The following is a 15,272-nucleotide window of genomic DNA, read 5'->3' on the forward strand; positions in this document are numbered from 1 at the left end:
GCCCGGGTATAGGCTGCATCCCCTGTAGATGGTTTTGAGGTCGGCCGCCCGGGTATAGGCTGCATCCCCTGTAGATGGCTCTGAGGTCGGCTGCCCGGGTATAGGCTGCATCCCCTGTAGATGGCTCTGAGGTCAGCCGCCCGGGTATAGGCTGCATCCCCTGTAGATGGTTCTGAGGTCGGCCGCCCGGGTATAGGCTGCATCCCCTGTAGATGGCTCTGAGGTTTGCCGCCGGGTATAGGCTGCATCCCCTGTAGATGGTTCTGAGGTCGGCTGCCCGGGTATAGGCTGCATCCCCTGTAGATGGCTCTGAGGTCGGCCGCCGGGTATAGACTGCATCCTCTGTAGATGCCTCTGAGGTCGGCCGCCCGGGTATAGGCTGCATCCCCTGTAGATGGCTCTGAGGTCGGCCGCCGGGTATAGACTGCATCCTCTGTAGATGCCTCTGAGGTCGGCAGCCCGGGTATAGGCTGCATCCCCTGTAGATGGCTCTGAGGTCGGCCGCCCGGGTATAGGCTGCATCCCCTGTAGATGGCTCTGAGGTCGGCAGCCCGGGTATAGGCTGCATCCCATGTAGATGGCTCTGAGGTCGGCCGCCCGGGTATAGGCTGCATCCCCTATAGATGACTCTGAGGTCGGCAGCCCGGGTATAGGCTGCATCCCCTGTAGATGCCTCTGAGGTTGACCGCCCGGGTATAGGCTGCATCCCCTGTAGATGGCTCTGAGGTCGGCAGCCCGGGTATAGGCTGCATCCCCTGTAGATGGCTCTGAGGTCGGCCGCCTGGGTATAGGCTGCATCCACTGTAGATGGCTCTAAGGTCTGCTGCCCAAGTATAGGCTGCATCCCCTGTAGATGCCTCTGAGGTTGACCGCCCGGGTATAGGCTGCATCCCCTGTAGATGGTTTTGAGGTCGGCCGCCCGGGTATAGGCTGCATCCCCTGTAGATGGCTCTGAGGTCGGCGGCCGGGTATAGGCTGCATCCCCTGTAGATGGCTCTGAGGTCGTCCGCCCGGGTATAGGCTGCATCCCCTGTAGATGCCTCTGAGGTTGACCGCCCGGGTATAGGCTGCATCCCCTGTAGATGGCTCCGAGGTCGGCCGTCCGGGTATAGGCTGCATCCACTGTAGATGGCTCTGAGGTCGGCCGCCCGGGTATAGGCTGCATCCCTATAGGTGGCTCTGAGGTCGGCCGAAGGGTATAGGTTGCATCCCTGTAGGTGGCTCTGAGGTCGTCCACCCGGGTATAGGCTGCATCCCCTGTAGGTGGCTCTGAGGTCGGCTGCCCAGGTATAGGCTGCATCCCCTGTAGATGGCTCTGAGGTCGGCTGCCCGGGTATAGGCTGCATCCCCTGTAGGTGGCTCTGAGGTCGGCCGCCCGGGTATAGGCTGCATCCCCTGTAGATGGCTCTGAGGTCGGCTGCCCGGGTATAGGCTGCATCCCCTGTAGATGGCTCTGAGGTCGGCTGCCCGGGTATAGGCTGCATCCCCTGTAGTTGGCTCTGAGGTCGGCCGCCCGGGTATAGGCTGCATCCCCTGTAGATGGCTCTGAGGTCAGCTGCCCGGGTATAGGCTGCATCCCCTGTAGTATAATATACAGGACAGTCATAGAACCAACGTGAGGACAGATGGGAGGGTTACACCTGAGATAGATGTCGGCCATTTCCATATAAGTATTTCTATATCAGTGAAGGATTATTTCTATAGATCGATATGGTGCTGAGAGACTCCTCTGTCCCATCCTCCAGACTCCTCTGTCTCCTCCTCCAGACTCCTCTGCCCTCCTCCTCCAGACTCCTCTGCCCTCCTCCTCCAGACTCCTCTGCCCTCCTCCTCCAGACTCCTCTGCCCTCCTCCTCCAGACTCCTCTGTCCCATCCTCCAGACTCCTCTGTCTCCTCCTCCAGACTCCTCTGCCCTCCTCCTCCAGACTCCTCTGTCTCCTCCTCCAGACTCCTCTGTCTCCTCCTCCAGACTCCTCTGTCTCCTCCTCCAGACTCCTCTGTCTCCTCCTCCAGACTCCTCTGTCTCCTCCTCCAGACTCCTCTGTCCTCCTCCTCCAGACTCCTCTGTCCTCCTCCTCCAGACCCCTCTGTCGTCCTCCTCCAGACTCCTCTGTCTCCTCCTCCAATCTACCCTTCCCCCTCCAGACCCCTCTGTCTCCTTTCTCAGACCCTTCTCGCTCCTTCTTCAGACTTCTGTCTCCTCTTCCAGACTTTTCTGTCTCCTCCTCCAGACCCCTCTGTCCTCCTCCAAGACTTTTCTGTCCCTCTCCACACTCACTTTTCTTTCCCCATACTCTTCTCTCCCCTCTGTCCCCTCCAACTTTGCCCCATCCAGACTCCTTTGTCCTCTCTAGACTGGTCCTTTATTTCAGAGTCCTCTGTCTCTCTCACCAGAAACCCTCCTTCTTGGATGGACTGATAGATCCCAGTAAGGGGGAGTCTACTGGGGAAGCCGATGGATTAGTAGAGCCCAATCGATCAGCTTCCCTGGAGGACTCCTCCTCACTGGGATGGAGGTCAAGTCTTCAGGAGTGGAGGTCTTGTCCTCAGGGGTGGAGGTCATGTCCTCAGGGGTGGAGGTCATGTCCTCAAGGGGGGAGGTCATGTCCTCAGGATTGGAGGTCATGTCCTCAGGGGTGCAGGTCATGTCCTCAGGGGTTGAGGTCATGTCCTCAGGGGTGGAGGTCATGTCCTCAGGGGTGGAGGTCATGTCCTCAGGGGTGGAGGTCATGTCCTCAGGGGTGGAGGTCATGTCCTCAGGGGTGCAGGTCATGTCCTCAGGGGTGGAGGTCATGTCCTCAGGGGTGGAGGTCATGTCCTCAGTGGTGCAGGTCATGTCCTCAGGGGTGCAGGTCATGTCCTCAGGGGTGCAGGTCATGTCCTCAGGGGTGGAGGTCATGTCCTCAGGGGTGGAGGTCATGTCCTCAGGGGTTGAAGTCATGTCCTCAGGGGTGCAGGTCATGTCCTCAGGGGTGGAGGTCATGTCCTCAGGGGTGGAGGTCATGTCCTCAGGGGTGGGGGTCATGTCCTCAGGGGTGGGGGTCATGTCCTCAGGGGTGGGGGTCATGTCCTCAGGGGTGGGGGTCATGTCCTCAGGGGTGGGGGTCATGTCCTCAGGGGTGGGGGTCATGTCCTCAGGGGTGGGGGTCATGTCCTCAGGGGTGGAGGTCTTGTCCTCAGGGGTGGAGGTCTTGTCCTCAGGGGTGGAGGTCATGTCTTCAGGGGTGGAGGTCTTGTCCTCAGGGGTGGAGGTCATGTCTTCAGGGGTAGAGGTCATGTCCTCAGGGGTGGAGGTCATGTCCTCTGGGGTCGAGCTCTGTGATTAACCATTTCTGATACAAGCTGTCCATTCTACGCATGACTTTTTCTTTTTCTCTCTCTTTTTTTCTTCGCCTCCGTCTTGTTCCTTTTCCCCTCTTGTCTTCGCCATCATAACCGCCATTGTTCCCTCACCTCTCTCCGTGTGACGCAAACATTTCCTGCTCCTTTCTCTAACCCCCATGTGACGTCTCTTCCTCTCCGCCTTCATGTTTTTGTGCCGCACGTCCTCCCGCTCGCTAGTCATTGCTTGTGCCAGGGAGAACCCCCGGTCGGCATGGACGCCGCGGAAGTGCCATAGGCATAGGAACCATAGAAGAGGTGGATAATGTCTCCTGCTATGTGTGGTGATGGCTGGGGGGATGGTGGGGATGGTCATGTGTGTCCTGTGTGGGTGTGGCCTATCTGGTCTATGGTCGGATGAGCGGCACCAGAGGTATCAGGCGGCCGCTTATCTATAATAAAGTAACATGCACTTTCAGCCACAAATTTGCCATTGCATCAATGGATTTCTTTTCTGTAACTGGGTCATGTGAGCACCAGTCTGACCCACAAGAAAATCTCAGTGCTTAATGCAATGTTTTTCAAGAAGGGTGTCTCCAGCTGTTGCAAAACTACAACTACCAGCATGCCCGGACAGCCATTGCATCGATGTATTTAGTTTCTGTAACTGGGTCATGTGAGCACCAGTCTAACCCACAAGAAAATCTCAGTGCTTAGAGGGGGACTCAAGTGGAAAACTTGTTTGTTTGTTTTATTTTTAAATCAACTGGTGCCAGAAAGTTAAACAGATTTGTAAATTACTTCTATTAAAAATGTTTTACCCTTCCAGTACTTATTAGCAGCTGTATGCTACAGAGGAAATTCTTTTCTTTTTGAATTCCTTTTTTATCTTGTCCACAGTGCTCTCTGCTGACACCTCTGTCCGTGTCAGGAACTGTCCAGAGATGCATAGGTTTGCGATGGGGATTTTCTCCTGCTCTGGACAGTTCCTGACATGGACAGAGGTGTCAGCAGAGAGCACTATGGACAAGACAAAAAAGGAATTCAAAAAGAAAAGAATTTCCTCTGTAGCATACAGCTGCTAATAAGTACTGGAAGGGTAAAACATTTTTAATAGAAGTAATTTACAAATCTGTTTAACTTTCTGGCACCAGTTGATTTAAAAGAAAAAAAAAATGTTTTCTACCGGAGTACCCCTTTAATGCAGTGTTTTCCAAGAAGGGTGTCTCCAGCTGTTGCAAAGCTACAACTCCCAGCATTCCCGCACAGCCATTGCATCAGTGTATTTCATTTCTGTAAGTGGGTCATGGGAGCACCAGTGTGACCCACAAGAAAATCTCTGTGCTTAATGCAGTGTTTTCCAAAAAGGGTGTCTCCAGCTGTTGCAAAACTACAACTCCCAGCATGCCCGGACAGCCGTTGGCTGTCCGGGCATGCTGGGAGTTGTAGTTTGGCAATAGCTGCAGAGTCTTAGGCCAGGCCTGATTCTATCAGACATTTTGCCATGTTGACTTGTTGCCAAGGCTGTCTGAACATTCTGGGAGTTGTAGTTTTGCAACAGCTGTAGGCACCCTGGTTGGGAAACGCTGTTGTATACTGACGTGTTCCGCACCGATTGACTGACTGGGTTCTGATTCCTCACCATCTCGGAGTTGTCTGATGTTTACGCTTGTGGCTAAAAAAATCTTTCCCGGCCTTGTTCTGCACAGAGCTGGGGGTTTGTTACAGTGTATCAGTGCAGGAGAGGTTTGTGCTGCTGCTACATTCAGCTCATTGATTGTGCTGATACAATGTAACAATCCCTCAGCCTGGAGCAGGACCAGGTCAGGACGGCAAAGCTTTGGAAAGTGCGTGGTGATTTGTGGTGTAGTTATGGGGGGGAGATGCGGGGTCGTGACCTCCCGAATTAAAGACAAAAAAATCTTTTCCAGTCGCTGATCGTCCCCGGAAAAAGTCCAACCAGGAAGAAGTCGGGTCCGTTCAGCTCCCGCCGCAGCAGCGCCATCGGCATCGAGAACATCCAGGAGGTGCAGGAGAAGAGGTGAGTCCTCCTGGGAGGGTCCTTACCGAGCACCGCGGGGGCGGAGTCCTTGTTGGGGGAGAATGAGGGGGGGGGTCTATTTACTGCTATACATCATGCTGTAAACCCCAATTTACTAACACGATCCCGATCTTTTTATCGGGTTATGCGACACAATTCGGGTAGCACGTCTTCTGCGACACTTTGTACGCGACACATTTTACTAGTAAAAACCAGATGGTTTTCTAATTACTCAGAGTATTTTTTTTTTAACCTGACTAAAGGGGCGTGGTTTGCATAATTAGGCGCGTGTTCCTGAAATTTTCCTGAAAACCCGACAGTTGTATTTAAAGGGGTACTCCGGTGGAAAACTTTTTTTTTTTCTTTCTGTAACTGGGTCATGTGAGCACCAGTCTAACCTACAAGAAAGTCTCAGCACTTAAAGGGATACTCCGGTGGAAAACCTTTTATTTATTTTTTTTAAATCAACTGGTGCCTGAAAGTTAAACAGATTTGTAAATTACTTCTATTAAAAAAATCTTAATCCTTCCAGTACTTATTAGCTGCTGAATACTACAGAGGAAATGGTTTTCTTTTTGAAACACAGAGCTCTCTGCTGACATCACGAGCACAGTGCTCTCTGCTGACACCTCTGTCCATTTTAGGAACTGTCCAGAGCAGCATATGTTTGCTTTGGGGATTTTCTCCGACTCTGGACAGTTCTTAAAATGGACAGAGATGTCAGCAGAGAGCTCTGTGTTCCAAAAAGAAAATAATTTCCTCTGTAGTATTCAGCAGCTAATAAGTACTGGAAGGATTAAGATTTTTTAATAGAAATAATTTACAAATTTGTTTTACTTTCTGGCACCAGTTGATTTAAAAAAAAAAAGTTTTCCACCGGAGTACCCCTTTAAAAACCCACCAGAAAAATAGTGAATTACTGAAAACCCAACTGCCTGGAGGTGCGGGGAATCTGTTAAAAAGTGTTGGGGGTTATAAAAATCCTGTTACTTTGTCCCCTTAGTAGCTTTTTGTATCACATTTTTAATTTTTTTAAATTAGTTTTTCGGGGAATTTATTTTTTATTTTTTAAATCTTGGCTTTCATTTCCTTTTTTTTACTTTTTGTTTGTTAACCCACTAACGGCCATGATTGTAACGTTACGTCCTGGTGCAGAATTACTTTGCTTTATTTATTTGCTTTACGGTTTATTTTTCCTGTGCGACAAAATTTCCTGACATGTGCGAAACATTAATAAATACGTGTGAGAAAAAATAGTCTGGGAAAAAAATGACTTTCAGAAAATGACCCGACACTCTCGGTAAATGACCCGACACTCTCGGTAAATGACCCGACACTCTCGGTAAATGACCCGACACTCTCGGTAAATGACCCGACACTCTCGGTAAATGACCCGACAATCTCTGTAAATGACCCGACACTCTCGGTAAATGACCCGACACTCTCTGTAAATGACCCGACACTCTCGGTAAATGACCCGACACTCTCTGTAAATGACCCGACACTCTCGGTAAATGACCCGACACTCTCGGTAAATGACCCGACACTCTCGGTAAATGACCCGACACTCTCGGTAAATGACCCGACACTCTCTGTAAATGACCCGACACTCTCGGTAAATGACCCGACACTCTCGGTAAATGACCCGACACTCTCGGTAAATGACCCGACACTCTCGGTAAATGACCCGACACTCTCGGTAAATGACCCGACACTCTCGGTAAATGACCCGACAATCTCTGTAAATGACCCGACACTCTCGGTAAATGACCCGACACTCTCTGTAAATGACCCGACACTCTCGGTAAATGACCCGACACTCTCTGTAAATGACCCGACACTCTCGGTAAATGACCCGACACTCTCTGTAAATGACCCGACACTCTCGGTAAATGACCCGACACTCTCGGTAAATGACCCGACACTCTTGGTAAATGACCCGACACTCTCGGTAAATGACCCGACACTCTCGGTAAATGACCCGACACTCTCGGTAAATGACCCGACACTCTCGGTAAATGACCCGACACTCTCTGTAAATGACCCGACACTCTCGGTAAATGACCCGACACTCTCGGTAAATGACCCGACACTCTCGGTAAATGACCCGACACTCTCGGCAAATGACCCGACACTCTCGGTAAATGACCCGACACTCTCGGTAAATGACCCGACACTCTCGGTAAATGACCCGACACTCTCGGTAAATGACCCGACACTCTAGGTAAATGACCCCGACACTCTCGGTAAATGACCCGACACTCTCGGTAAATGACCCCGACACTCTCGGTAAATGACCCGACACTCTCGGTAAATGACCCGACACTCTCGGTAAATGACCCGACACTCTTGGCAAATGACCCGACACTCTCGGTAAATGACCCGACACTCTCGGTAAATGACCCGACACTCTCGGTAAATGACCCGACACTCTCGGTAAATGACCCGACACTCTCGGTAAATGACCCCGACACTCTCGGTAAATGACCCGACACTCTCGGTAAATCAGGGCTATTCTGTTTTACAGAGAAAGTCCGACCGGCCCCCTGAAGACCCCGGACAGTGGCACCGCCTCCCAGGAGCCGAAATCAGAGAACTCGTCCACTCACAGCTCTCCGGAACTGCCGACTACGAAGAACAGGCGAGTATCCTGCGGTGAGGATGAGCGAGCGCCTTATAAAGCGGGCGCCATAATAACCTTCTATGTTTCACAGGATGGATTCGGCTTCTAGACCAGAGGCCCTAAGAGATTTCTCTCGGTCATCGTCCAGCGCCAGCAGCTTCGCCAGCGTGGTGGAGGAGGGCGAACTATTGGATGAGGAAGACACCGGGATGGTAATGTCCAGTGTATTCTCTATAATGACCCCTGGGGGGCACTGGTGGGAGGCTGCGGCACCCAGCGCTGATGTCTAGACAGCCCCACAATCCTCCCTACACCATCTCCTGGGTAATTGTGGTTTCTTATGTTGTTTCCTCAGGAAAGCGTCTCCTCCTCAGGAACTCCTAACAAGCGGGACTCCTTCATATACAGCACGTGGCTGGAGGACAGTACGAGCAGCGTCAGCACCGCCAGCGGAGGGAGCACATCAGGTGCAGTGATGAAATGTCCTATATACCTCCATGTATGTGTGAGAAAAGGGGGAGGGACTCTACTGTACAGCAGATAATATAGGAATGTACAGCATGGAGACAGTCTACTGTACAGCATGGAGAGACAGTCTACTGTACAGCATGGAGAGACAGTCTACTGTACAGCAGATCATACAGGAATGTACAGCATGGAGAGACAGTCTACTGTACAGGAGATAATACAGGAATGTACAGCATGGAGAGACAGTCTACTGTACAGCAGATAATACAGGAATGTACAGCATGGAGAGACAGTCTACTGTACAGCAGATAATACAGGAATGTACAGCAGGGAGAGACCGTCTACTGTACAGCATGGAGAGACAGTCTACTGTACAGCAGATAATACAGGAATGTACAGCATGGAGAGACAGTCTACTGTACAGCATGGAGAGACAGTCTACTGTACAGCAGATCATACAGGAAGGTACAGCATGGAGAGACAGTCTACTGTACAGCATGGAGAGACAGTCTCCTGTACAGGAGATAATACAGGAATGTACAGCATGGAGAGACAGTCTACTGTACAGGAGATAATACAGGAATGTACAGCATGGAGAGACAGTCTACTGTACAGGAGATAATACAAGTCTGTGCAGCATGGAGAGACAGTCTACTGTACAGCAGATAATACAGGAATGTACAGCATGGAGAGACAGTCTCCTGTACAGGAGATAATACAGGAATGTACAGCATGGAGAGACAGTCTACTGTACAGGAGATAATACAGGAATGTACAGCATGGAGAGACAGTCTACTGTACAGGAGATAATACAAGTCTGTGCAGCATGGAGAGACAGTCTACTGTACAGCAGATAATACAGGAATGTACAGCATGGAGAGACAGTCTACTGTACAGCAGATAATACAGGAATGTACAGCATGGAGAGACCGTCTACTGTACAGCAGATAATACAGGAATGTACAGCATGGAGAGACAGTCTACTGTACAGCAGATAATACAGGAATGTACAGCATGGAGAGACAGTCTACTGTACAGCATGGAGAGAGTCTACTGTACAGCAGATAATACAGGAATGTACAGCATGGAGAGACAGTCTACTGTACAGGAGATAATACAGGAATGTACAGCATGAAGAGACAGTCTACTGTACAGGAGATAATACAGGAATGTACAGCATGGAGAGACAGTCTACTGTACAGGAGATAATACAAGTCTGTGCAGCATGGAGAGACAGTCTACTGTACAGCAGATAATACAGGAATGTACAGCATGGAGAGACAGTCTACTGTACAGCAGATAATACAGGAATGTACAGCATGGAGAGACCGTCTACTGTACAGCAGATAATACAGGAATGTACAGCATGGAGAGACAGTCTACTGTACAGCAGATAATACAGGAATGTACAGCATGGAGAGACAGTCTACTGTACAGCAGATAATACAGGAATGTACAGCATGGAGAGACAGTCTACTGTACAGCAGATAATACAGGAATGTACAGCATGGAGAGACAGTCTACTGTACAGCAGATAATACAGAAATGTACAGCATGGAGAGACAGTCTACTGTACAGCAGATAATACAGGAATGTGCAGCATGGAGAGACAGTCTACTGTACAGCATGGAGAGACAGTCTACTGCACAGGAGATAATACAGGAATGTACAGCATGGAGAGACAGTCTACTGTACAGCAGATAATACAGGAATGTACAGCACGGAGAGACAGTCTCCTGTACAGGAGATAATACAGGAATGTACAGCATGGAGAGACAGTCTACTGTACAGCAGATAATACAGGGATGTACAGCATGGAGAGACAGTCTACTGTACAGCATGGAGAGACAGTCTACTGTACAGCAGATCATACAGGAATGTACAGCATGGAGAGACAGTCTACTGTACAGCAGATAATACAGGAGTGTACAGCATGGAGAGACAGTCTACTGTACAGCAGATAATACAGGAATGTACAGCATGGAGAGACACAGTCTACTGTACAGGAGATAATACAGGAATGTACAGCATGGAGAGACAGTCTACTGTACAGCAGATAATACAGGAGTGTACAGCATGGAGAGACAGTCTACTGTACAGGAGATAATACAGGAATGTACAGCATGGAGAGACAGTCTACTGTACAGCAGATAATACAGAAATGTACAGCATGGAGAGACAGTCTACTGTACAGCAGATAATACAGGAATGTACAGCAGGGAGAGACAGTCTACTGTACAGCATGGAGAGACAGCCTACTGTACAACAGATAATACAGGAATGTACAGCATGGAGAGACAGTCTACTGTACAGCAGATAATACAGGAATGTACAGCATGGAGAGACAGTCTACTGTACAGCAGATAATACAGGAGTGTACTATGAGAGACAGTCTACTGTACAGCAGATAATATAGGAATGTACAGCATGGAGAGACAGCCTACTGTACAACAGATAATACAGGAATGTACAGCATGGAGAGACAGTCTACTGTACAGCAGATAATACAGGAGTGTACTATGAGAGACAGTCTACTGTACAGCAGATAATATAGGAATGTACAGCATGGAGAGACAGTCTACTGTACAGCAGATAATACAGGAATGTACAGCATGGAGAGACAGTCTACTGTACAGGAGATAATACAGGAATGTACAGCATGGAGAGACAGTCTACTGTACAGCAGATAATATAGGAATGTACAGCATGGAGAGACAGTCTACTGTACAGCAGATAATATAGGAAGGTACAGCATGGAGAGACAGTCTACTGTACAGGAGATAATACAGGAATGTACAGTATGGAGAGACAGTCTACTGTACAGCAGATAATACAGGAATGTACAGTATGGAGAGACAGTCTACTGTACAGCAGATAATACAGGAATGTACAGCATGGAGAGACAGTCTACTGTACAGCAGATAATACAGGAATGTACAGTATGGAGAGACAGTCTACTGTACAGCAGATAATACAGGAATGTACAGCATGGAGAGACAGTCTACTGTACAGCAGATAATACAGGAATGTACAGTATGGAGAGACAGTCTACTGTACAGCAGATAATACAGGAATGTACAGTATGGAGAGACAGTCTACTGTACAGCAGATAATACAGGAATGTACAGTATGGAGAGACAGTCTACTGTACAGCAGATAATACAGGAATGTACAGCATGGAGAGACAGTCTACTGTACAGCAGATAATACAGGAATGTACAGCATGGAGAGACAGTCTACTGTACAGCAGATAATACAGGAATGTACAGCATGGAGAGACAGTCTACTGTACAGCAGATAATACAGGAATGTACAGTATGGAGAGACAGTCTACTGTACAGCAGATAATACAGGAATGTACAGCATGGAGAGACAGTCTACTGTACAGCAGATAATACAGGAATGTACAGCATGGAGAGACAGTCTACTGTACAGCAGATAATACAGGAATGTACAGCATGGAGAGACAGTCTACTGTACAGCAGATAATACAGGAATGTACAGTATGGAGAGACAGTCTACTGTACAGCAGATAATACAGGAATGTACAGTATGGAGAGACAGTCTACTGTACAGCATGGAGAGACAGTCTACTGTACAGCAGATAATACATGGAGAATTTGTCACCTGTTATTTTCCTGGTTTTCCTGCTATAATGGTGAACCTGTCCTAACTAAATACAAAAACTATTGTACCGTTTGTGTATTTTATTGAGTAAACATCCACAATGCAGGGAGATAGGTAAGTGAAGCCTTTAGCAACAATTAGGATACTATAAAAGGTATATTTTTCTAAAGGACACCATGAAAATAATAAATCACATACTCCCTTACCTCAGTCTCCGGGTTTCTTATGCGATGTTCTGCAGTCCCTGCATGTTTCATCTTGTGTTCTCCTCCAGAGCTTCTCAGTATCGAGGCTTTGTGCACCTTTATGGAATGGGTAAAGCCTCTGTGTTCCCCGAACGTCACATCTCATCTCCTCCTCTTAAACAATTTTTCCATTAGCATTGACTTTTTCTCCCTGCGCTGTGGATGTTTACTCAGTGTAAACACATGAACCGTACAACTGTGTGTGTGTGTGTGTTCCCACCTAGTTACTTTGTGTTTGTCTGTAATTGTGACTGAAGTAAATTCAGACTACGTTTTATTAGTAATTTGTGCAAAGAATTTCAAAGGGTTCACTTACTTTTTCTCCCTGCACTGTAGAGGTTTACTGAGATCTCCTCAGCTTCCTGCATTATATTGTACCTTGTGCCATTTCCTGATGCCAGAGACTCTAAGTAAATCAGGAGGTGGTAGATTATAATGTTACAAGAAATAAAGTCACATGATTTGCCCCGCCCCTCCCGCCACCTATATAATTGTCGTCCTCTGTGCACCAGGTTTTCCACGCTCTCCGCACCCAGATGTCCGGAATATAAGTGGGGACCCCGCCTTCCCGGAGATTAAAATCCAACTGGAAGAAACCGACCCAAATGCACCCAATCAGGTGAGAGCTGCTCAGACATGGCGGCAGTCATGTGACATCCCCGCCTCCTGCGCACTGACCCCTGTCTTCTCTTTTATGTCTCCTGCAGCGCTGCTAGCCCCCCCCCCGCCTTAGGCATCGGAGGATCTGTCTTAAAGGTCAGCACCCACCGCCCTGTACTCGGGGACCCCTGGAATGCTGTAGGGTGCGGGATTATGGGAGGATTTTTATAGTTTTTTTTTTTTTTTTTTTAAATCACCTGGTGCCAGAAAGTTAAACAGATTTGTAAATGACTTCTATTAAAAAATCTTAATCCTTCCAGTACTTATTAGCTGCTGAATACTACAGAGGAAATTATTTTCTTTTTGGAACACAGAGCTCTCTGCTGCCATCATGACCACAGTGCTCTCTGCTGACATCTCTGTCCATTTTAGGAACTGTCCAGAGCAGCATATGTTTTCTATGGGGATTTTCCCATACTCTGGACAGTTCTTAAAATGGACAGAGATGTCAGCAGAGAGCACTGTGCTTGTGATGTCAGCAGAGAGCTCTGTGTTCCAAAAAGAAAATAATTTCCTCTGTAGCATACAGCTGCTAATAAGTACTGGAAGGATTAAGATGTTTTTTTAATAGAATTAATTTACAAATCTGTTTAACTTTCTGGCACCAGTTGATAAAAAGAAAAAAGAAAATTTCCACCGGAGTACCCCTTTAAAGGGGTACTCTGTTGCCCCAGCATTCGGAACATTTTGTTCTGAACGCTTGGAGTTGGCGGCAGGGTGGTGATGTCACGTCACGCCCCCTCAATGCAAGTCTATGGGAGGGGGCGTGGCCACGCCCCCTCCCATAGACTTGCATTGAGGGGGTGTGGCCAGGCGTAACGAGGGCGTGGCCATGACATCACAACCCCCGCCGCCAGCACCCAGCTTTCTAAATGAACGGCGGAACCCCCGCGATGAGACATCTTATCCCCGATTGCATAGGGTTATAAGATTTCTAGGGGCGGAGTACCCCTTTAAACATTTCGCTTTCTGTCCTCTCTTCCATCTGCAGCACCGAAGGCAGAAACTGAGCTATTTGCGCCAATCTCCAGTCTTTGATTCAGCCAAGTGCGACTGACCGATGGCTTCTGAGGCGAACGTTGCGGCCACCCGGCCCCTTGCAGACGTCTTCTTCCACCGGACTATACAGACTATCGAAGAATGGCTCCAGCAGATCCTGCGGCCACTCCCTCCGACTCCAGCACTTAATAATTCGGGAGGCTGCCCCCCCCTAATAGTGGTATGATCCATCCAGGGGGAGGGAGGGATCTGATGCTGCAGCTCTATTAGACGACATGCGCCAGTCATTACTTATATGGCGCTCGCGGCCTGGATGTGGCGAATGCCGCGCCGTCTCTCCGTGATGTGAAGTTCGATTAAACTCAGGATGTCAATCAAATGCACAAGTTCTCGGACTGGAACTGAAAGGGTTAGTGTACAGCGAGCCCCTCCCCCTCTATGCATCGTCTACGGCATGTCGAGTGTGGTCCTGCGTGTTTCCCCCGTGTGTCCTCAGTAACTCCACGTGTGATCATCTTAGAACGAGTCTGCTCCGGGCGGTAATGTTACCCCTGACCGCGTTTATGTGACGCTTATGGGGGGCGGGTGAGGCCCAGCAGTACGACACATCGCCATATGGTAACACTACTACTCCCATCCTCCCATCAGTGTAATGACAGACGTCACCCTGGCGGCACTTCTCATTGGTCTGTGTGTTGGCATGGAGGGGGGGGGGACGGGCGCCCCCTCTGCAGTCAGCATGCTTGGTGTCTGTTCTATGGACTCGTAGGTGAAGCATCCAGCTCCCCCTTGTGGCTTCTTGTTGTAATGACATCTCCGTTGTCCTCGCGTTTTCCGAAGGAGCGGAGAACGATAATCACTATTTTTCCATTCGCAGTAAATATCGTCTTGATGTGTAATTGTCTTTATGTGTAAAGAAGAGAATAGAGAAATGATTATTTATCTGCCATGAGATTTGTAAGAAAAAGAATTTATGGGATGAAAAGAAATAAAATGAGAACAAAACCCGACGAGGCTGAGGCTGCACTACTGATCCCAGCAGTACCTTTATGTGTGTGAACAGTCATGTGGTTTCCTTGTGTGCAATAGTCGCTGTAGGAGGGGCTTCAGTGGGGGGGGGGCAGCCTGCGCTGCTTCTCCTGGGAGCCCCCATCTTGTTACTGCAGCCCCCCCCATCTTATTACTCTGCAGCCCCCCATCGTATTACACTGCAGCCCCCCATCTTATTACTCTGCAGCCCCCCATCGTATTACACTGCAGCCCCCCATCTTATTACACTGCAGCCCC

General features: G+C 49.0%; 1 protein-coding gene across 10 annotated transcripts in view; it reads left to right on the forward strand.

Moving 5' to 3' along the window:
- Window positions 1–14,993, forward strand: part of RAP1GAP (RAP1 GTPase activating protein) — a 140,616-nt gene extending 125,623 nt beyond the window's left edge. For 8 of the 10 annotated variants that reach the window (XM_056543195.1, XM_056543194.1, XM_056543192.1 and 5 more), the window contains 7 exons: window positions 3,563–3,640; window positions 5,254–5,363; window positions 7,891–8,004; window positions 8,078–8,198; window positions 8,342–8,453; window positions 12,839–12,945; window positions 13,978–14,993. In XM_056543195.1, coding sequence (XP_056399170.1) covers window positions 3,563–3,640; window positions 5,254–5,363; window positions 7,891–8,004; window positions 8,078–8,198; window positions 8,342–8,453; window positions 12,839–12,945; window positions 13,978–14,043 — 708 coding nt within the window. In that variant the 3' untranslated portion in view covers window positions 14,044–14,993. Of the gene's footprint in view, window positions 1–3,562; window positions 3,641–5,253; window positions 5,364–7,890; window positions 8,005–8,077; window positions 8,199–8,341; window positions 8,454–12,838; window positions 12,946–13,033; window positions 13,083–13,977 lie in introns of all 10 variants that reach the window. The other 2 variants (XM_056543189.1, XM_056543190.1) reach the window with 2 other exon arrangements.
- The last annotated feature ends 279 nt before the right edge of the window (window positions 14,994–15,272 follow it).

Source organism: Hyla sarda, chromosome 10 (genome assembly GCF_029499605.1).
Source record: "Hyla sarda isolate aHylSar1 chromosome 10, aHylSar1.hap1, whole genome shotgun sequence".
Taxonomy (NCBI): domain Eukaryota; kingdom Metazoa; phylum Chordata; class Amphibia; order Anura; family Hylidae; genus Hyla; species Hyla sarda.